Source organism: Paramormyrops kingsleyae, chromosome 11 (genome assembly GCF_048594095.1).
Source record: "Paramormyrops kingsleyae isolate MSU_618 chromosome 11, PKINGS_0.4, whole genome shotgun sequence".
NCBI lineage: Eukaryota > Metazoa > Chordata > Actinopteri > Osteoglossiformes > Mormyridae > Paramormyrops > Paramormyrops kingsleyae.
In genome coordinates, this window is record NC_132807.1 from 19,535,277 (window position 1) to 19,556,561 (window position 21,285).

Genomic DNA, 21,285 nt, shown 5'->3' on the forward strand with positions numbered 1-21,285 from the left:
TTAGCAGACAAATTTGAAAGGAATTTTCAGCCAAAAACTTTAAAAGCTTTAGACGGAAACAGACGCATTGCTCAGATTCTTAACCAAGTAAAAAGTGGGTAACTTTTTATAATACGGTTTATTAAGGAAAATGAACAAGAGCCAACTATGTCATCGGACAAAGAGCTACTTTGAACTGGAAGTAGCCTCCAAGTTATGACAGTCATTTTGTAACAAGAATTGCACAGTAACTTTGTGTTTTTTTCCCTGAGACCTTCTCTTTCAGCCAAATGATTTCTCGAGACCCAATGGCACATTTGGATTAAAATAATTTCTGAAAACTGAAATTTTCATATTAATTACAGTACTTTTAAAGAGCTCTTTGAGAAAATTCAGTTTAATGTTCAATTGTCGAATATTGGAAATTGTTGATAACGTTGCCGTATAATATGTTAATTTCCTTTTTTATTTTCATTCACATTTATATTCACATTATATTTTCGGTCTACTCGCATGCAGAGGTCAGTTTTCTACACAGCTCGTGTTTTTAGCGAATATTTCTTGGTATGTGTAGGTATAAAAACAACACTGTATTAAAAAAAACCTTTGGGTGTTATGAAAATTCATAACAGCAGAATGTGTGGTATTGAGTTTAGTTGGGGAAAAGTTCCTGTGTTTTACCTGAAGGAACAACCCACCCCAGAATAGTGTCATCTGTAATGCAAATAAAATACTTTCGCTTTAATCCACAGCATTCACGTATGTCGCGGTGAGGAAACGTGAACGAACTAGAGTTATGTGAATCAGCAGCAGTACGTCTATGAAAGAGCCTACAAACTACAGCTCAAGCCCATTTTCCACGTAGATCTCGGCCAAAAGCTGCAGACTGGGGAGGGCGTTTCTCATGACAGAAACGCCCCACCGACCACCCCTGTGGGCGTGGAAACCCCAGAGGCGTGTCCTAGACGGTCACATGTGTAAACATTGTCACGCTGACTTTAAGCCACGTGTTTGAGGTGAAGCGCGGGTCGTTTGACATCCGCTGGATAGCTAATCCTCTCCCGACGCGCGTGGCGGAAATAGTAGTTTTGGAGTTAAGAATTGTTTAACTTTTTTAATTAACTGTAATTGAAATCGGAGGGTCTTTTTGTTACGGATTATTTATGAATTAGTAGTTTATGCAATTCAGATGACATTGTGTACAATAGTGACGAATAATATATAAAAAAAACTAATAATAATAATCATCTTCAACCTGGTACACAGTGAACCTTGTAGTTTCATTTGCCACACTCACAGCTGAATGTACACACTGTCACTTATTTAATGTCAAATTCAACTACATATCTTAACTACCCCCCCCCCCCCAAAAAAAAAAATGGATGGATGGATTTTAACTACATTGATAGTGACATTAATTATATTAATTATATGTGTATAATACCATAATATATGTAACTGTCAAATTGATGCTTTATGGCCTATGTGTAGTTTGTATATTTTCCCGGAACTTTGTGTGTGTGTGTGTGTGTGTGTCTACTCAGCATGAGCACACATACAACCTAAAAGTCAATTCATCTCCCACAGCTTTTTGATGCTGGTGATACCGCTGATGGAAAAGAAGCAGAGATTAGCCTGGCTGACACTGACAGGCACTCCCTCCAACAGCACCCCCCAGTCCCCCCCCCCCCGCATCAGGACCCCTGACGACCTCCGTTTGGATTGGGCGCACACGGCACCTCGTGCCCCAACACCCATTCATCACAGTACATTTGCCTTCTCACGGCCAGGTACAGCACACCCCGCTTCACCTCCTTGCCGAGTCATTGGACTGTATAAAACATGGGGAAAAAAAGCAAACTCCCCACAGGCAGCCTGCATGCGTGGAAAGCGGCGTGTTGGTCCGTGTTGGTCCGTGTTGGTCCGCCAGGCTGATCTCCAGGACCAGGTGTGACCACGAGGGGTTGGTGGTGCCCGGCTCTGGAGGCCCCGTGAGCCATTGCTCGCTTCTGAGGGGAGAACAAAGGATCCATTGAGGGGCACACAACAGCTGTTGCGTTACTGCCGCCTGCCTGCTCCCCCCGGCCCCCCAACCCCCCCTTAGCCCTATGGCCTGTTTGCCGGGGAAAGTCTGACCCCCCCCCCCCCCCACAGTAGGCCTTTAAAGGGATGCAGACAGCCTGCACTTCTGCCTAAGCTGCCCTGGATTTAGCAGGAAAATCTGTGCATTGTACATTAGGGCTGAAGGATTCTCTCAAGCCTTTTATATTACATTCCATTTCTATTCCATATTACATTATTAAACACACATTATAGAACGCGCGATACAGCAATACTACACAGGTTGTCACGCTAATGAACCTTGTGTCAAGGCCGTTTGTGATTTAATACATTTCTAATATACATCGATCTGTAAGTCTCTTTGACGGAAAGAGTCTTCTGAATAAACAAACGCAAAAGTACTATAATATACCATGGCTTTCCTCACCACTTCACCTGCGACAGTCTGAGATGTTGTGGGAAAACTTTGTGATTTAGTAGTTTATGAGCAATTCTTGAATTTGCAGAAAACATGTGTAGCACATATTTTTATATCCTGCAAATTTATTCTGATGTGTTAAAAAAATATAATAAAATTATCTTGGAGAAAAATTCTAAAGGTCCTTCTGGGAGTGGCCTAAGTCACTAGCTCATCCTTAGAAAAATAAAAAGGTGCCATATACCATTCGTCTAAGCCTTTGCAATTAAGGTGAAACGCGTGCAATTTAAGAGTAATTGAATGAAACAAAAGCCAGTCGGAGCTGGTGGCGAGCGGCCGGCAGCAGCCTGACAGAGACCGAGATGGAGTCTCTTGCCAAGAAGCCAGTTGCTCGTCGCTATCTGGAGTCGTATATAATGAATTGCCCTTGTCTCAGAAGCATCTGTTAAGGAAATCACGGTGGCTGGCGATGGGAAGGCCGGCCCAGCCACACAGACACGGCAGCACTGACATCTAGTGGATCTGCCGGCTCAGTCACCTCACCTCCAATGCTCCTGACAAGCAGAGGGCACTGTTTTCCAGGCATGAGCGACAGCCATTATAGAGGGGAGACGGAACACACCATTTTGTGTCGTATCTGTGATGGCATCACTGCAGCGCAGCGCTTGCAGAAGACGCAGAGTCAGCAATGGCGCGAGGGGAGGAGCCAGGAAAAAAGTAAAAACCAATTGGGGCTGTGAGGGAAATGCACTTTACAATAAAACACGTTAATAGAGGTGTGGTGTTTAGCTCAGTTCGGGATTAAACACAGAGGAGATTTTCACCCGAGATTGGATTCATCTCGGAGTGTGATATTTTGGGCGTTCTGCTCTTATTGCTGCTGTCGTGCAACAGTCTGTCAGCATACCCGACCAATCGCCACAAAGTGAAAGAAGCTCAGGCCAACATAAAACTTTACAAACTGTCAGAGACAGTAATTTTATTTTTAAATGATACAGAAAAATAGCAGCACTTCATGGGGGGGGAGGGGGGTTAAAAACAAAAAAAAAACACTATAGGTTTTGGTAATGATAACCCAGAGACGCAAGTGGTTCAACATTTCGTTTTCCGCTGGCCATGTTGAAGTCGGACGGAGGTTTCGAGCACATGAATCCTCACACACGCCCCATCCACGGCGCATCCGTGCAAGTTACATCTATAGCAGCTTTCAGAGGGCCCAGTCACCTCTGTCTATTTGGCAGGGGGTCCGATTTGGATGTGGTTCCCATTAAAAAACACACAAACAAAAAAAAAACCCTCATAAAAAATATAAAAACCCGCTTAAAAAAATAATAAAAACAAAATGGCCATTCAAGTCAGCACGCACACCAACAAAAACCAGTCTTGTGCACATTGGTAGCATATGAAGTCAGTTTCTCTATAATGCCTTGCCATCGACACCCTGGAGACGGCCACACCCACAGGCCGGGCGCTCAGCTTTCGGATGGCTCCGGTTTTTCACTGCTGGGGGGTGGAGTCAGGACACCAGAGGGAAGAGGGGACCTCTGACTCCGCTCCACATCCACCAGCTGGTAGGACTGGGCCCTTTCCTGGGAGATAGAAAGAGGACCAGTCAGGGACTGTTCAGCAACGCACCCCAAAAGCAAACCTCTAAACACCCTCTCTAAATGGAGTGTGGTCATAGGGTTGCACAAGCACAATCAGGACACAGACAGATGGTTAACCAATAATGTTTTTTGCAGATAGGAGACATCCGATTGGCTGATCCTGCCTCCTCTACAATATTATTGGTTCTCTCTCAATTTTTTTTGTTCTGCCTACATAACTTTTGTGCAAGTAAAACTCCCTTGAGCCTGTTTTTTTCCTGCAGGTTTATACCACGACTAAACAATTTAAGAATGAAAATTAACTTTACTATTGCACTTCAGCAGTAGTATAGAATAGTGCTACAATACTGATGAGTGTTGGGCACCCCCCACCAAAACACAAGTAGGATCACTAATGCTGTAACATCAGAAGCTCACCAGCAAGTCCAGGTACGGTGCGTGGACCTGGATGCTGTGCATCTCGTCCGCAGAGATGCCCTTAAAGGTCTTGAGCAAAGAGCTGCCTGCCTCCCGGATCGACATGGCAAAGGGCACCATCCATTTCACACACTGCTCCATCTCAGGCCACTGAAAAACTGCGGAGAGCACAAGGCCATTAACCTCCATCACTGAATCCAGCTCACCTTCGGCTCAGCTTCAAGTGTGATGTACATTTTGAGAAAGTAGGATGAGACAGTCCCTTAAGCAACAGGGGTAAAGGACTGTTCCCAGGGACCTAATGGTGACATCACTCTACTGACCTTGGGACCTGAACTGATGACCTAGTGACAGGCAGAATCCTAACCCACAGAGTTAAAACACCACCCTCTGCAACCTCGAATGGTACACCGAGCCAGTTAAAATTACTGGCATGCTGCAGCGTTTTATAGCAGAAACTACAACTGAAATAAGTCACTCCCGGTCAAAGGGATAAAGGCTGCAGGAGACAACGTACCCGAGACTTTCTGCACCAGCTCCAGGGAGGAAAAGTGAAAGAGTGCAGAGGCGGCCAGCATCCCATATGAGAAGCCCAGACACCGGATGTCCAGCATACACACATCCAGGAGCTGGGGAGGCACACAGGAGTCAGTAGAGAAAGACAATTTTAAAAAGTGCTTATGCATCAAATCAAAATCACTTTGTCGCATCACTTGACAAGTGCAGGTGAGTGAGGTGCAGTAGAGTAGTGCAAAAAAAGCAAATGGAAACTTAAAAAATATGGTATTGTACAGCATTGTAATAATAGTGTTTAAATTAGAACAAATGCAATGAACAGGCATATGAATGCAAGTATGGATATGGTGACAGAAGAGCTGTACTATCTAAGCCAAACAACCTTCATGGCATTCGTGCTATAATAGTTTCCATAAGAGATGTAATAAACCCCAGTAGTGCTGGGTTGGGTCTTCGTTTAATATTAGAACACACACCCCTCATAGAGTAGAGGACCCGGGGCAGCAAAGATGTTCCAGAACCCCCATGCAAACCGTACCTCTGCTATCTGCACGAATGTCGTCTGTGGGAACTGGGGCAACAGGACCTCGCCTGTGTTCTTCAGATAGGCCACTTGCAGGTAAACATTGAGCCAGGATATGGAAGTCAGGGGGCTCAAATTCCATTTCAGCTCCTGCAACAGGAAGTGAGCAAACGAGAGTCAAAAGGAGACCCGACCCAAAACATGCTCAGATCCAAATGAAGATATTTGCTTTTAGGACACGTCACCCCTCGGGATGAGGTACTGCACCACCGCCTTTACGATCCAGCATACCTTCATGATGATCAACTCCATGGTGAGGATCTCCTCTTCTGTGCAGGCCCCATCCGTGACATAGGCAAACTGGTGTAACTTGGGTGGGTAGATTTCCTGAAAACGCAAACAGCTTCGTTACATGCGCATCTTCCGATACGACAGACTACAGACAAATTCCTCTCGGTGGACCTGTATAGAGACAGAACAGAAAGTCAAAGAACACTAGGTGCCCATCTCATACCTCCAGCTTGGCGGCTATGAACAACGCAGAGATTCCGATGAGCTGTAACGTCGTTTTGAGGATGTTCCTCTGAGTCGCCATGAACCGATCAAAAAAGTCCTGGGCTAGATAAAACGTCTCCCTGTGCAGCTTATATACCTCACAAACCTGACGGGCCAGAAAAGAGAATGAGGCCGACATGCCGCAAAAATGAAAATATGACAAGAACACAACATGACAGTGATTTCTGACAGATCATGAACTTGGAAATTACCAACATACTACCGTCACAGAGATGACAATGTGTTGGCCTACCTCCATTAGCCAGTCCAGCAGAATCGCCCTCATTTTGGGCTGCAAGTGTGGATGCCTTTCCATGAATCCACCATCTCGGTGGTAGGAATGGTCCTTCTTGAGCAGATTACTCCAAACATCTTCTTTGTTGGCCCAGCTACTCAATGGAAATGAAAGTCTGTCAGATAGACACGACCACCAAATGCAATATATTGGCACTGATACGATACAGCCATCACGGACCGTAGCGATAAGGATATATCCGAGAGCGAGGATTACCAGAGGGCAGGAAGGGGGGACGAGCGGGTGGGCGTGACGCAGTGGTGCCTGAAGCTGTACTGCTGGTAGTTCAGAAGCGGAGCATCACAGCTGGGGAGTTCAGGGGCTTCGCATTCAGGTGTGGGTATCCGCCCACAAGGACTCGCCGCTGGGTCCGGATAGTCCTACATGGGATGCCAAGTAGACGAGACGAGGGGGGTCACATCACTGGTGGACACACAGAGTTAAAACCAAACACTATACTAACCCCCCCCCCCCCCCAATTCAGATAGATGTACAGCAGAATTCACAAAATACTCATGAAATGTACAACACCTAGAGTCCAGATACTTTTGTGTGTGTCCATCAGAGTAACTACACAGCACAAAATATTGTAACAGGCCACTGTAAGTTGTGGAGGAGCATGAAGACAGTCCAAATAGACTGAACTGAAACCTGGACTGGGTGATCCACTCGGCGAAACATACCTCACATTCATAATGTTTCTTCTTTGTCATTTCAGTAACTTCTTCATCTGGATCTTGCAAATACTATAAATGGAATTGTGAAGACAATGCATGGGAGCCTGGTCTTGAAATGATTCTGGCACATCAGAGGTTATGATATTATATGGTATTAAGGCAGGCACTGGCGCAGCTTACAACAGCAACATCTGCCTTTCTTTTCCTTGATCGTGTCGTGGTTGTCATCGTCTCTTTGGCTACATCCTGGATCGTGGCTGACTTCAGTTCTGTCTTGTTACTAATAATAGAAAAGTTTATCACATTAATGGTCGTCTGTGCAAATCCATACTGCGTTATTGGTAGCGACATCGCTGAAGCGTTCAGAAACTTCTTTTGGCAAACTAATTTATGCCACGACATAATTAAAAGGGTCGGTAACTTACACTTTCCTTGGCATTATATCTTCACGGCGACCTTTAAGATACTGCGTATTCCTGCAAAGACAGAAACAATTTGAGGATCTGATTTTTTTTTAGTATACATTAAAAATAACTTATACACCCAACCCCCCAGCCAACGCACCCCTCACAAAGCGCATAAGCCTCCCATCAAGCTTTCGGCGCGGGGAAGTGCGGCCGGGGCGCAAATTTAAAGGCAGCCGAGCAATGACAAAAAACTATATAATGACTGAGAAATTGCACTAATATAAAGCTCAAAGTCAATATTTTCGGTACGCCAACTTCGGATGGTTTGAAACAAAAGTTGCACGGGTGGTATAACTTGTACATTTCCTTAGCCCCTGCTTTGGCTCAGTGAGAAAATGGCCGAGCAAACTGAATGACTCCTTTCCACAATCGCGAAGAATAACAGTTTCCAGCGACAAAAATACAACATATTTCGGCCGATCATCGTGACATACAGTGTCACTTCATCGCGATCGCTTCCACTGAACCACATGTTAAGCACATAAAACAGTTGAGAAACTACAAGCCAACTTGCTGAAGTTAGCCAAGCCGCTAACTACCCATGATTCATCTCTTACCTTTTTAAGAAATGCACGCCCAAAATGGTAAATTTCTAAAAAGGTATAAATATGCGTGTTAATGAAAGCGACTCCGATCCCTATTCACTCATCATAAACGCTGTAATTTTGTTTCTGGGCCTTTGGATCGTGCCACTAGGTCCAGCCGGAGTCCTGCAGTGCTGCCTGCCTATCCCGTGCTGGCGCGGTGGAGTTTTGCGCCTCGGCTTATAAACTCGTTTCTGCCCGTGTAGTCACAGGGGCGTCAAAGCGGGTCATTTAAAAACCTGGCGCCTACATTTAAACCCGCCAGCTTTGCGGCTCAATATATCCCCAAAGCGGCCGACTTTACCCGGGGCCACCACCGCGAACGCAACGAGGGGATCAATGCCTACCTGATCGATACGGCAGACGCGGTTATTTCCTAATTCTGGCAAGTATAAAATAAATACATAAGATTTGCCGGCAAATTAGGAGGCGTGGCTTAGGAGGCGGGCCGGCGGGCTGTGGGCGTGGTCACGTCCAGGAAGCGCTCGAAAAACCCGCATGGCTCCAAGACGCTGGAAGTAAACAAGCCTGCAGCGATCCTCAAATAACCGGCAGCACTCGGCGCACGGTGCCTTAAATGCTGAAAATAAGTGTTAATTGCTTGGTCGTTTTATCCGCTGCAGTTGTCATCGCAGACAGAGCTCAGACTCGGTTAATGTTTTCGGAAAGTATTTCTGCCGCGCAACAAACACGGAGGGAAAATGACGTGGGCTTAGGAAGCGCCGCGCTTCGCCCCGCACGATCCAATCAGCGCCGCATATGGCTGCCTCTCCAAGACAAAGATCATACTTAGCGATCAAAAATATATTCTTTATTAAAGCCTCCCAATTTGATACTGTCAGCTCTGCCTGTGTTCGCGTTATGTGATCCGTTATTCATTTTTTTTAAAAGTCATGCACGTCCCAACGAAAAATTTGACGTGTGACGTGACGTGACTGGCCTCTTAATATATCCGTTTTTTAATTCTCGCAAAAATAAAAGTTTACATATTTTGCCTGGCTTCGATTCATAGTAGTTTCAATGGTTGGCGTCAGTGTTTTTATTTGCCACTTTAACGTTGTGAGTCTTTAGTGTTTTAAATTCAGCTGTTATTTAGTCGTTCAACCTCGATCAATGCCACGCTTAAATTAAGAAACATTTCAATATGCTACTAGGGGCGCTTTTCCACTTTTGGTATGGTACTTTAGGTACTTTTTATTTTCTAACGACTTCCGGTCGAGTACGAGGACCAGAAGTTCCAGGTTGTTCTCCCATTTTCTATTCTATTGAACCAGTACGTTAATTATTATTATGTCTTTCTGTTGTAATTGTTCGAGCTTGTCCAAGAAGAAAACTCAACTCGGGTTAAGTGAATAGCATGTCAGAACAGATGCCAGACCGACCTTGAGTATATCAGGAGATGATTAAGAACCATGCCCATTCCCTAGGTACAGTGACAAATCATGTATTGTAGTTCTTGACGATTGTATAGGTTTCACCGTAAAGGGATTAAATGTAAAATAGTTGATGAGGGTGTTTTAAGGTAGCGTATAAGACGCCTCACCATTAATATACTGTTAAATTCCTGGGTGGGGTCTCATACACGTTGCTTATCGAGTTGGCACTAATTGTTCCACAGTTTGTGGTAAGCCTTTGTTTGCGGATTCATTGGAGGCAGTAAGTACTTTGGGGCTAGATTAGGAAAAGTCTAACAAAAGTGTATTCCCTCTTGTTGGTGATGACGGCCCCTGAGATGAATGTAAATAGAAGCCATGCAAATGCAGTTTGTATTCTTCTGAAAGGAGCAGCAGTTGTCAGTATCGAATCACAGTTTTGAGAGGCAGGGGAGCGTTTCCGATGAATCGACACGAAGGACGCACAGTGCTTCACTTTGGCAAATTGGCAGAACTCGTTTCGGTTCAAAGCTCCCGAACCCGAGCTCCTGCGTTTGCTTAAACTAATTTAACTGTGAAACCGACAGCTGGCCGGACATCACAGATGAACGTTTGTGGGTGAGAAGGCGCCTGGGTTCAGGTTCCCCTACACCCCATTACCAAAAAACTATCAAAAGGCTGTTTCTCTAACTTTGATGGGGAAGGGCATACTTTATTACTCTTTACACAGGTGATAGATAGATAGATATTGTTAGGATGCTGTGTCTGTGATTAGAAGATCACCAGTTCAAATCCCAGAGTAGGCAAAGTGATTTCACCGTTGGGCCCTTGAGCCCCACAGATTGGCCCCCACAGACTGTCTAACTGTGCATCTCTTTGGATAAAAGCATCAAAATTAAATAAATATTGAAGGATACTATATATAACATCTAGTTAGCTACTTAATTTAGCTGAGTTTTTACCAGTGGAATTCGGTAGCCATGTTTGTCCAAGGCTGCGTCCTCCCTGCACATGAACTGGCAGCTGAATCCAGATCCAGTTACTCTCAACACCTCCCAAGGTCAGCCGGTGTTCTGACTCACCGTGACTTTCGCGGAGCATCCATAGCCCTTGGGGGTGCATTAACCGCCCCCACCAGCCTCGGCCCCGCTGATGGATGGCGGAGGGTTTGCCGCGGAGGGGTTCCCTGGCAGTCAGCGTCCTCAGGGAGGTGGGGAGTGTGTGTGGGGGGGGGGGGGGGGATTGGCTGGCCTCGAGCCGGCGTCCTGCCCTTGTCCGACATAAGCTCGCTCGCCGAGTACAGGCCCCACCTTCCAGGCTCTGTCCAAAGGCCGTTCCAGATGGCCGGCCGCCCTGAAAGCCAGTCAACATGACAGGACTGGCCCAGGCACCGGCGTTACCCTGTCACCCGTCCAGCCTGGAGGCCTGCCTACCCCCTGCCCGGCTCCGCTGGGCAGCTCAGGCCGTCATATGGGCCCTGGAGCCGCCAAATTGTGGATTTTATGTTTTACTTTGCAGAACATGAGCCATTTTTTCCCTTTTAGTTAGTCCTTCTTGAAACATTAAAGAAAATGCGTCTGACTATGCTATGTGCGTTTGTCATCTGGCAGGGTCCTCCACGCCTGAAACGAAAGTCGGAGGTGGCCGTGCTCAGGGACACAGCGTGACGTAACGGCACAGGGAAACGCAGACATAGCCAGGTGGTACTGCTTCAGGGGATTACTGGTAAGCACAGCTGATATTTTAACGCTGCCGCGGCGATGACTGGTTCCTGATTCAGAGCCTGGCTGGGCCTTCGTGTGTCCAAAGGGGAGGAGCCAGCCGACTGGCTCTTAAGGTGACAGACATAAGGAATGATTTGCTCATTTAGACTGTGACACCTGATATTTAAATTACTTTGCCTGTTTTTGTAGGATATGACATTAACAAGATTTAATGCTTGTGCTTGAATTATTTGCCCTTGCGCTATTAAATAAATAAGACAAAACTGAACATATTCAGTTTGTTTTATTTTTACCTTTTTTCAGTTGTATCAAATATATTTATCATTAATACAAAATACAGTTTTAATATTTACAAGTCCCTTACCTACTATTTCACACACACAATCAAGAGTGTGATGAATTTCAGTCTTGATGCTAAAGTACAAAATTAGTTGTCTGTACAGGTAAACATACAGCAATAACATGTTTAACAGACCTGTCAGGAAATAACGTGTTCCGTCAGAGCACACAACAAAGACTGAGCAAACACAATTTTATATAGCAGGTAGGCTTTGGACATCCACAGGTACAGAGTAGCATAAATTTGATAAAGGTTTTAGCATACCACTCGAGATATGTTGTCAAATATTCAACAAAAAAAGGTTAGGATATATGGAAGCTCCTAAATGGCATTTCACAGAGATTTTTTTTCCAAAATAACAAAGTGTGTTTCAAATGCTCGCTCAAATCAACAGATGCATCATTAAAAGTTTATGCTGTGTAGTAGAGGTACATACGTGTGTCATGTCTGTCATCATCGGTACTCTCGCTGCCAGCATGTCCCTGTTCACGCCTGCACATGCCAGACGTGTAACGGACATGTATGGCTTTATATTTATTAAATCAACAAACTGACCATTTCACTTTCTGTTTCACTGGAGTAGGACAGCCTGCCCCAAGGTTAGCATCTTGGAGGGCTTCGGAAATTCGAAGATTGTGGGAAAAGTCGCAGGCACGGTCGTGGCATGGCCGAAGAAGGCGGAGCTTAATAGTTATAAACGTGACGCGGGGGCTGCTTGAAGTGACCGTAGCGCTTCTCAGAAGCAGAAAAGCGTGTTTTGGCCAGGTTCTTCCTGTGGAGAGCGCCACGAGTCAACTTCCTGCGCTCCGTGTATGCCCTAGCCCTCTGGACATTGAAGAGGTGCACGTCAGGGGTCAGGAGTTTGGCCCAGGGCATCATCCTCCAGGGGACTTGGCGCCTGTCAGGCACCAACCTGCAGGGGGCGAAAGTGAGTCGTCAGATACTTCAGAGGTGCTTCCAGAAAAACCCCTCAGTGTCAGTGCATTAGGCTTGATCCTCTCATATGTTGCCATATATGGGTTATGACATATTTTTCCACCTATGTCTCGTTGCCTGTAAATTTTAAATCCCGCAGCATTTTGCAGTGAAGCCACGTGAGATAGCAAAAACTTTAATAGTGGAAGAGTTAAATATTGGATCCTGTTAGGAGTAACTGCAGAGCTAAAATATTAGTTGTCTGCCGACTTAACAGACGTATTGACCAACCTGTCTTTAAATGTGTCAGCAGGATAAGAAGCCTCAAAGTGCATGAGACAATAAGAAAATAATTGTACAGATCAAATACATGAGCTCCTTATTAATCTTCAATCCAGAGTGGACAAAATTATGGAAATGCTATGTTAATAATCACAGATCAAATGAGAAGTGAGGCCTCTTTTAAAGATTAGAACTTCAGCACTTCTTACAATGCTGCTGTACTCATCCTGAATGGTTTGTAGTGGCATTTTGAAGCATTTTTCAAGAACAAAAGCCTCAAGGTCTCTGATGGATGAGGGTGGAAATCTATGTCACACTCTGCCCCTCTGAACTTCCCATAAAGGTTTAATAATGTTTAGGTCTGGTGATTGTGAGGTCTGAAAGGCACCTGGCTTCGTGCTGGTGATTTCAGGAGCCACTTTACACCAGTACATTAGCCTTGCATATGAGAAATGTCCAAATTGCAGCCCAACCATAAACTCCAGCCTTGTGATGCCCATGACATACTATTTTTGTGGAGGTGGTCACAGAACTGTTGATTCAGCTCTGTGTGAATTTTCATGGTCGTCCTTGTGCTGTGCTAAGCAGCTACCCTCCTAAGCGTTTGCCCGTCCCACCTTTGAGAGCATTTCTCCTTCTCCTTGGTTTCCGTCTGCTCTTGACCCTTCCAACGCCGCATCTTATACACGGACATGCTGGGATGCTCGATCAGCAAGTCCTCGAGGGAGTCCACTTTGGGCAGGGCTAGGCCGTGGCTCTCTGTGTTCACAGCCAATGACAGCAATTACCCCACAGCTCTGCGCTGCGGCAAAACACATCTGCGCAATATTAGATATGCACAGTTGCCAATGTGTCGCATCTGGATTAGTTTTGGATACACACAAACAATTTTACCAGCTGAAATTTTAAAGTTCTCCAGTTTGCTTATTACTAATACATTAATTAATAATAGTATTAAACTGAAGTATTGTAGAAAGAACATCTGCTTTGTGGGATGAGGATATAACTCATTTTTCTATACAGCAGCGTTTCAGCTCACCATGAACGTTGATGATAACCCACTCTCCATCTTCCAGTTCATACACATCTTCGCATACTTTGTCCTCCTCTACAGCAGTATTGGCTTCAATTACATCTGCATTGTCACCCTTACCGAACATCTGGGTTAGTAGTTTTCCAAACATAGTTGTCTCATCCACTGTGAAGTTCACTGAAAGGCAAAAACAGAATAATAAAGTATGCCGCCCCCTTGTGGTTAGTTAACGAAAATGATTTTTGGCCATCAATTACTGCCATTCTGAGACTTATTCTTAAATATCTGCCACGTAACATTGTTTGTCCAAGTTCGGCATACTTTAAGCATTAATAACCTTAAAGATGACAGTACGGGTTACTTAAGCGTAAGCTGCACGGCAGACTAAAAGCAAGATCTGGCATGTTTTCCAACCTCAGACCGTAACAGTCTGTCCTTTACTCCTTGTCCGCGGTCATACCAAAATTAGCATTAACATAACTTTTGGCAGCCCACACCTCATACTGAGGTGGAGTGTCATTTTTCTCCTACCCTTTATTTTTAGCCCTTGCTTTAGATTCTTAGGCTAATGTAGTACATGCTTCACCGAATTTCATCTACAGTAATTATTATTCATTGTTTGTATTAATAAAACACAGAGAAGGTTGTGAGATTGCGCGAGGGGTGTATTATTCTGTTTTTGAATGAGTTTTAATCCGTCATATATTTAATGTTATAGATAGATCAGTTTCATATTTCTATATATAGGCTACCTTACACATATCTTTTATAGTGGGGTGTAGATATTCTCCGAAAAACCATCGTAAAATAGCCGCAAATCTGTAGAGTGTAGAAATAGCCCACAGCAGGCAAAATGCGATGCATCCCAAACTGGCCTAAACTACCGCAATATCAATTTTAAGATACCTTTTCTTGTCTTAAAAGCGGTCTAAACTGTGTCATCTTATCCAGGTTAAGTGAGGAAGATCAGCAGCATTAGGGATTTTTGTAGTGTAAATCTGCATGGGCGCATAGATTCGAGATAGAAAAGCAGGTGTAAGTTTTGTTAAAGCTTGGTACATGGTTTTTATTTGATGAGTCTATATGACGGGAGCAGATTAAAGGTCGGAAGGTGCAGATACAGTGACCCGACTACTGTTACTTCATCATGCGCTTTTCCCAGACGTCTGCACCGCAATAACAGTCTAATGCTTCCCATTCCAGCTGCAACAAAATAGCAAACTGTTTTTTTCTACACCCATTTCCGTTTACTGGGTGTAGAATGTGTGACATGACGCCTAAAGCACACGCAAAATATTAATAACCCTGCACAATACAATGTTACACCAAGTACAGTTTCCGGATCATATGCAGACATTGTATTTTGCTATTTCTGAAACTTCACTTTACCAGAAGTAAACGGAACCGATGTCGTTCACTCGATGTAGTTAATTAACTATTCTAGTGCGCGCTGTATGTAAGTACGAGAAAATGTTTTTAAGAAAAACCATATAAGACCAACTAATTAATTCCGTATATGAATTTTAGTCATTGCCCATTCCCACTGCACGTGTTTTTAATGTATATCATATGCACAAGATCCATAGATCGCCGATGATGCTAAACAATACAAATAAAGCACACGTTTCACAATTCACCCGGTATGCATAGATCCAATATCAATTTACACTCCTGAGTTATAAAACAATTGGTTACCTGCAAAGAAGGAGGCTGACGAGAGCTGTATTTGTATACACGGCAATACGTGGCTACTCTCACAGACTGTTTTTCACTCGATCTTGTTTATGATCACGGTGTTTTCTTCCCCCTGCTGTCGCAAGCAAGATTTGAAAACGTCACAGATCCCCACCTTAAAAGGCGGGGCTCTGGCTGGTGTTTTTAACGGCGATTTTCTGTTTCAGCTCGTTAACTTGAGATCCGCTTTTGTCTATAGATGCATTATAGGCCCACTGCAATTACAACATTATAAATAATACCGTCTTCCCCGCAAATATTTACTATTTGTATAGCTAATACTAATATATACGAACGTTGATAGCATTAAAAATAGCTTAAATATAATACGTGTTTAATGCGTATTAATGTTTTGGACAAAGACAAGTAGGCTATATCTAGAAATGAGGAAAGAGTTTTTTATTTGGGAAAGGCCGAAAAGATAGTATAAGGAATAAGTGAGTGAAACATGCCCATATATTGAAATATAAACCCCACACAGGCAACCAGCCAAGTATTAAAAAAAACAAATGGTCACGAAAAGAAATACATATCAGCACGTGAGATAGCCTACTGGAGTTTATTGTGGATTTTTTTCCCGGACAATCAACGTCTGTGTCTTAATTGTATAAAGGAAAAAAAGTCAGATATCATGATGGTTGACGTTTGGAGATCTTTAATTCCATTCACAGCTCGGCACAGGAAGTGATCTAATGACAGTGTCCCCGGAAGCTTCTCTGGCTCCAATGTGAAAGTAAGACCTAAAATAGCGGCAGAAAATTTGTTTATTTACACATGAAACAGACTTTCGGTAGGCATAGTTTTCGGAACGGCTATTGTTTCTTTAAATTGTGGGTTATTTGCCTGATTAATACAAACTGTAGGCATAGTGTAATATCAAAAAGCAGCCAGTTTGCTTTTTGGAATGGATACCGAAAGTAAATAGTCTACAGTATACAGTAGGTATAGGGTCTAATTATTGTGGCGCCGCGGATTTCTTAAAGTTAACCGGTAGATGATGTTTGATGTTACTCGTGTTGTTACTGATGTGATCTCCACAGTTACAAACCCAAGTAGCCTACATGTGCCACCTTCCTTTAAATCACAACGCCGTGTAAAAATAGTACCATTTTGAGTAAATGTTTTTTTTTTTATTGACATATGAGTGTATATTTTAATTATGAAGTTCGACACTGTCGCTTATTGCTTGAAGGGGCATCTGTGGTGCCAAACTTTGTTAGAGATACAAACTGTAAAATGTCAAACGGGAGTTGACGGAGCGGCATGTTTCCCAAACTTTCCGAGGTTGTATGTCATAGTAGCTGCTTGATGTATTGTATGACACCCCCCATCACCCTGTTTTAGAAATACAGGCTGCTAAGGTTTGTTATTGTTTTTGTTAAAATGGTTGTTTTATTGTCGGTCCCTGACTCAGCTGTACGTCATTTTTAGAAATCTGACGGGATGCCTCCACGTGTCGATGACGTCATGCAGCTGTGCTGCAAGCTTTCGGACAATCAGCGCATAAAAGCAGCGGTGAAGCATTCTGGAAAAGGGGCTATGATGGCTGGGGCTATTGCATTTGCAGGAGGGCTGGTGGGGGGCCCTCCGGGAATAGCGGTTGGTGAGTTTACCTGCTTTTCTTCATTCAGACAGTAGGTGGTGTGGTATGACTGCTTTTATTTCAAAAAATGGTTCCAAGCAAAAATCGGTATGATGGGCAGGTAGGCTATTACGTCAGACGTCGTACAGAAAAGATCTGAGGTCAGTTTTGGAGCCAGTTAATGTGTAAATAAATAAATGAAGCACTTTTAGTGTATAATGTAATGTAGCAGTACCATATGCGTTTACATTTAAAGTGTAGTTTTCTTTTTTATGTACCAGATGCTTTTGTCCAAAGTGACATACAAGCGGGGCAGAAAATACACCACAAGGGTACAGTTATCAAGGAGTCAAATAGGTATGAGTGCAGCTAGGCTGAGCTTCCAATGAGGGAGAAGTGCAAGTTAGTGTTGGGACAAAAGCTTTATAGTACATTCCAAAACATGGTAAAAACCTGACAGGAGAGCGGTTCAAATGAAAAGTACCATTAGCACTTGTGTGCTCCTGGGTAAAGTGCAAAAACACAAGAACATCCACCAAGGGATGGCAGGTGAAGGCAGGGCAGGTCAGTGATTGAAGGAGTTAGCTGAGATGTTCCCAGAAAAGACAGTAACATACACTGACTGGCCAAAAAAGGTTCCGCTTGAAGTTAAATAAGTCTGGCGGACAGTGTCTGCCTGTGTAACACACAGTCACTACGATGTGTAATGCAGCAGCAGACATTCAGATGTCCAGCTCAGAAGATTTTTTTTCTTGACAAGGAACTAATAGTAAAAATAATAAACATTCCAGTAGTACTATCCATATTTAACAATGGATACTGCAAACATTTACATCTGTGTAGTAAACAGTAGAATGATAATATTCTTACAATTATCTGTTTAAAATAGTATTAGAAATTACTGGAAAACATCATGGCCCGAGGTAAGCCAAAAATCGCAGGGACAGCTAACTTGGAAACCAAACCGCTTAATCACATAGAGGATAAATTAATAACCGCAGTGTCCCAGTGCCCCGAATTATTTAACGTCATCTTAAAATCATAAAGAGACTTAATTCAGAAAAAAATGCACTGCTTTAGTGTCGCGTATTGAAAGTACAGTTTTGCGAACCCATCGTGAACTTTTTTAACCTTTGAACCTCTTTTCAACCCAACAGCAAGAGTGCCTTTTTTGGTGTAAACCAAAATTGCAACTCATTTTCGCGGCGTGGCAAAAATCGGGCGGCACTTACCGTCTGCTGCGGCGTTGTGCCACTGGAGGGCGGTGCCGCTCTCCCCAGTGACATAGAACTGCGCAAAAATGTTGCTGCTTGCTGTGTGGACGACGCCTAAGCTGAATACTTAAGAACCAATGGTTGGATCATTATTGTAGGGATTAATAGGTTTAATTAGGCAAATAATCCTTTAACTTTATTCAAGTGTATTGCTTCTTATTTCTAAACAGTCATGTCTGAAGACATATCTCATGGTTTCCGAAAAGATGTCACTGCATTTCAGAAGGGGCATGCAACAGGCAAAGAGAACACCTAAGGAGATTGCTGAAAGTATTGGAATTTGGTTAAGAACTGGCCAGTGCATTAGTGAAAGTCTTAGGGTTGTGCTGGAGAAGACTTTATGGAGTGTTATAAACACAAGATTTCTGTGAAAAATTAATGCAGATCTGGAGGAAAATGAATGTTGATGTTGCATAAGCTCATGGTAACAATATGACAAATGTGCACCGTAATTAAAGCTGAAGGCGATCCAACGAAATATTAAAGTATAACTTTTTACTTTGGCCAGGCGGTACGTATATTTTGTCTTCATCTCAAAGTCCCCGAGGCTAGTTGACAGTATGCATTTAAGGATGGTGTTGACAGGACTCTTGGTTGAGCCCGCAGTTCTTGCAGCTTCCCCTTTCTGAACGTTGGCACGGCTTTCCCTCTTCCTGTACTCCATGGCAGGCGGTGCGGTGGGCGGGTTGCTGGGATGCTGGATGACCAGCGGACAGTTCAAGCCACTTCCCCAGATCATCATGGAGCTGCCCATGCAGGAGCAGCAGAAGCTGTATGCAGACATCATGGCCGTCCTGGGCTCGCTCGACTGGACGGACGCGGCGCAGCTGACAGCGCTCGTCATGGGCAACGCCACGCTCCAGCAGCAGGTGACGGCCGCCCTGCTCGGCTACGTGACCCAGACTCTCCGGGCAGAGGTGCAGTACGAGGACTGACCTCGCTGGATGTGGCTCCTCTTTGGTTTCTCTTCTGGGAAGATGTTCACTCTGTGTATAAAGGCAAAACCAATGCAAGCTCCATCACATGAAATGTTGATCAAGGAAATAACACTTAATGATAGTATGAATTCTTGGCCGTCTTCTGCATGTATCACTCCATACTCCTACTTTGATTTGACACTCCAGCACAGCACATGCAGGCCAGCAGCAATATGACTGCAGCCTGTGGCTAATTATGGACATACAACCCCAACTGGCCAGTTTTCCTCAATGAAACTCAACTGGAATTGACAATCGTAGTTTATTGTAAGAATAACAATTATTGTAAACAACTTGGTTAGATGGCAAGTTCTCAAAACTCTAGTTGAAAATCCGCATATAAGGAACAATCAAGTAATCTTCTTACCTGTGCTGTTTGAATTAGCAGTGGTGGTAAAATATGAAGGTGTATATGACATCATATGAAGTGTTTATGGCCTCAAGGGAGGGGAGCATCTTGTTTAGCTCATTGATCTCATGAACAATTTCTTGCAAAATGGCTTTTTTGTACAAGTCTGGTGATCAGCAGATTTGGGTAGGGGGTCCAATGAGCAGACCGTATAGTCGATAACCAAACCCTGATGGAACAAGGGCCATAGTAAAAAAAAATAAAAAATAATTCAAATACGCACATGTCAGACAAGTTTTGGCCAAGGGGATGTCAGAGGTTTTTGTCCATAAGAGAAAAGAAACTGAATAGCTGGTTGTGCCTTTGGACAGTTTATTGCTTTGTCAGTGCCTAATTTAACATTTACAGTCATTGTATACAGTGGGGACATTATTATACTGAGGTAAATAAATCATGTGTCTGCAATAAAATATGGTTTTTGAAAACTATTAATTCACATCATTAGTCTGTGTCTTGGTCCATGTGGTCTGGGAACTGAGAATCAGAGTACAAAAGATTATTTTATACTGCTAGGTCGTAAGTGGAAATGTGTTTTAATACGAGAGGGGGATATAGGGCTTTGGAAGGAACAAACAGGGACGCTTAGGTTTGCTCAGAAATATTTTATTGAAAGTGATACAAAGTTATGAAATATAAAGTGAGACAAAATCATGAAATATAATAAGCAATAGTAAGTAGTCCCGATTAATGTTGTAAAAAAATCGATTCTCAGATACTAATCGATACTAAAATTTTGTATCGAGTTCGATATCAATTAGCGCTGGTATCGATACTTAAATGCCAGTTTTGCATCTGCAAGTTCACGGAAATCACCGGCAGACTACAACAATTTTCAACAGGCATTGCAGCGGGCAACCCCTCCCCCGACAACGGCTACCTGAAGGACCCATTGTTTTACGTGAGTGACACACTTTAAACATGGCAGTGGGCGATAGCAGCTCCAGCTTTCGTTTTGCAGCACCAATCTTGATAGAGAATGTAAAAAGCAGGAGCACTGTCTGGAAATAGTTTGCATATGAACCAGATGAACAAGGAAAACTAAAAGATGTGGACAAGCCCATTTGCAAGAAGTGCTTCAAAGTTGTCGCAACCAAAACTAGCAGCAGGACAAATTTATTAGGTTTATATTTTCATTGTATTGTTTGTCTTTTTTTTTGGTGTTCTGACTTTTAAAAAAAAAAAAAAAAAGTTCCTGTGTTTGTTTTTTCTCCCCCTGTAGTATTGAAAATAGTATCGAGTATCAAGCACCATCCTTAGTATCGGTATCGAATTTGAAATTTCAGTATCGTGACTAGCCTAGTCCCGATAATGATTACAAAATTATGGAACATAATAAGGAAAAATTATGTAATGCCACAAACATTGATAAGTAGTCCAAATTAGGAATACAAATTAGGAAACATCACAAGTAGGGATGTAACAATAACCGTAATATCACTATAAAAAATACCTCGACACCGTTGGCGGACTGTTACGATATCAACCACGATATCGCTCGCATATTTCGTCTCAAAAAATACATACTACAGTTAATGAATGCTTT

At 43.4% G+C, this 21,285-nt stretch overlaps 3 protein-coding genes across 9 annotated transcripts; 1 reads left to right on the forward strand and 2 right to left on the reverse strand.

Annotated features, from left to right (window-relative positions):
- Positions 1–3,405: 3,405 nt before the first annotated feature.
- ccne1 (cyclin E1) lies at positions 3,406–8,573 on the reverse strand. Of its 3 annotated transcripts, none has more exons than XM_023816649.2 (12): positions 8,447–8,573; positions 7,474–7,524; positions 7,229–7,328; positions 7,055–7,117; positions 6,588–6,751; positions 6,330–6,465; positions 6,036–6,182; positions 5,813–5,908; positions 5,537–5,671; positions 5,000–5,111; positions 4,483–4,640; positions 3,406–4,047 (listed from the first exon to the last, which is right to left on the reverse strand). In XM_023816649.2, exons 2-12 carry the CDS (start codon positions 7,485–7,487, stop codon positions 3,931–3,933), a joined length of 1,242 nt encoding a protein of 413 aa, XP_023672417.1. In that variant the 5' UTR covers positions 7,488–7,524; positions 8,447–8,573; the 3' UTR covers positions 3,406–3,930. The 3 variants fall into 3 exon arrangements, with proteins under 3 accessions (XP_023672417.1, XP_023672407.1, XP_072574310.1); XM_023816639.2 differs by lacking the exon at positions 8,447–8,573 and adding an exon at positions 8,073–8,412; XM_072718209.1 differs by lacking the exon at positions 8,447–8,573 and adding an exon at positions 7,613–8,039.
- Positions 8,574–9,316: 743 nt separating this feature from the next.
- LOC111847233 (protein C19orf12 homolog) lies at positions 9,317–20,170 on the forward strand. 5 transcript variants are annotated; one of them, XM_023818282.2, is made up of 4 exons: positions 9,317–9,340; positions 11,083–11,197; positions 16,932–17,103; positions 19,026–20,170. In XM_023818282.2, the coding sequence occupies exons 3-4, from the start codon at positions 16,944–16,946 to the stop codon at positions 19,289–19,291; spliced, it is 426 nt and encodes a 141-aa protein (XP_023674050.2). In that variant the 5' UTR covers positions 9,317–9,340; positions 11,083–11,197; positions 16,932–16,943; the 3' UTR covers positions 19,292–20,170. The 5 variants fall into 5 exon arrangements, with proteins under 5 accessions (XP_023674050.2, XP_023674029.2, XP_023674021.2 ...); XM_023818261.2 differs by lacking the exon at positions 9,317–9,340 and adding an exon at positions 9,701–9,755; XM_023818253.2 differs by lacking the exons at positions 9,317–9,340; positions 11,083–11,197 and adding an exon at positions 15,928–16,233.
- LOC140593453 (uncharacterized) lies at positions 11,465–15,612 on the reverse strand. The gene is made up of 4 exons (XM_072718210.1): positions 15,462–15,612; positions 13,773–13,943; positions 13,351–13,492; positions 11,465–12,449 (listed from the first exon to the last, which is right to left on the reverse strand). Exons 2-4 carry the CDS (start codon positions 13,915–13,917, stop codon positions 12,221–12,223), a joined length of 516 nt encoding a protein of 171 aa, XP_072574311.1. The 5' UTR covers positions 13,918–13,943; positions 15,462–15,612; the 3' UTR covers positions 11,465–12,220.
- Positions 20,171–21,285: the final 1,115 nt, after the last annotated feature.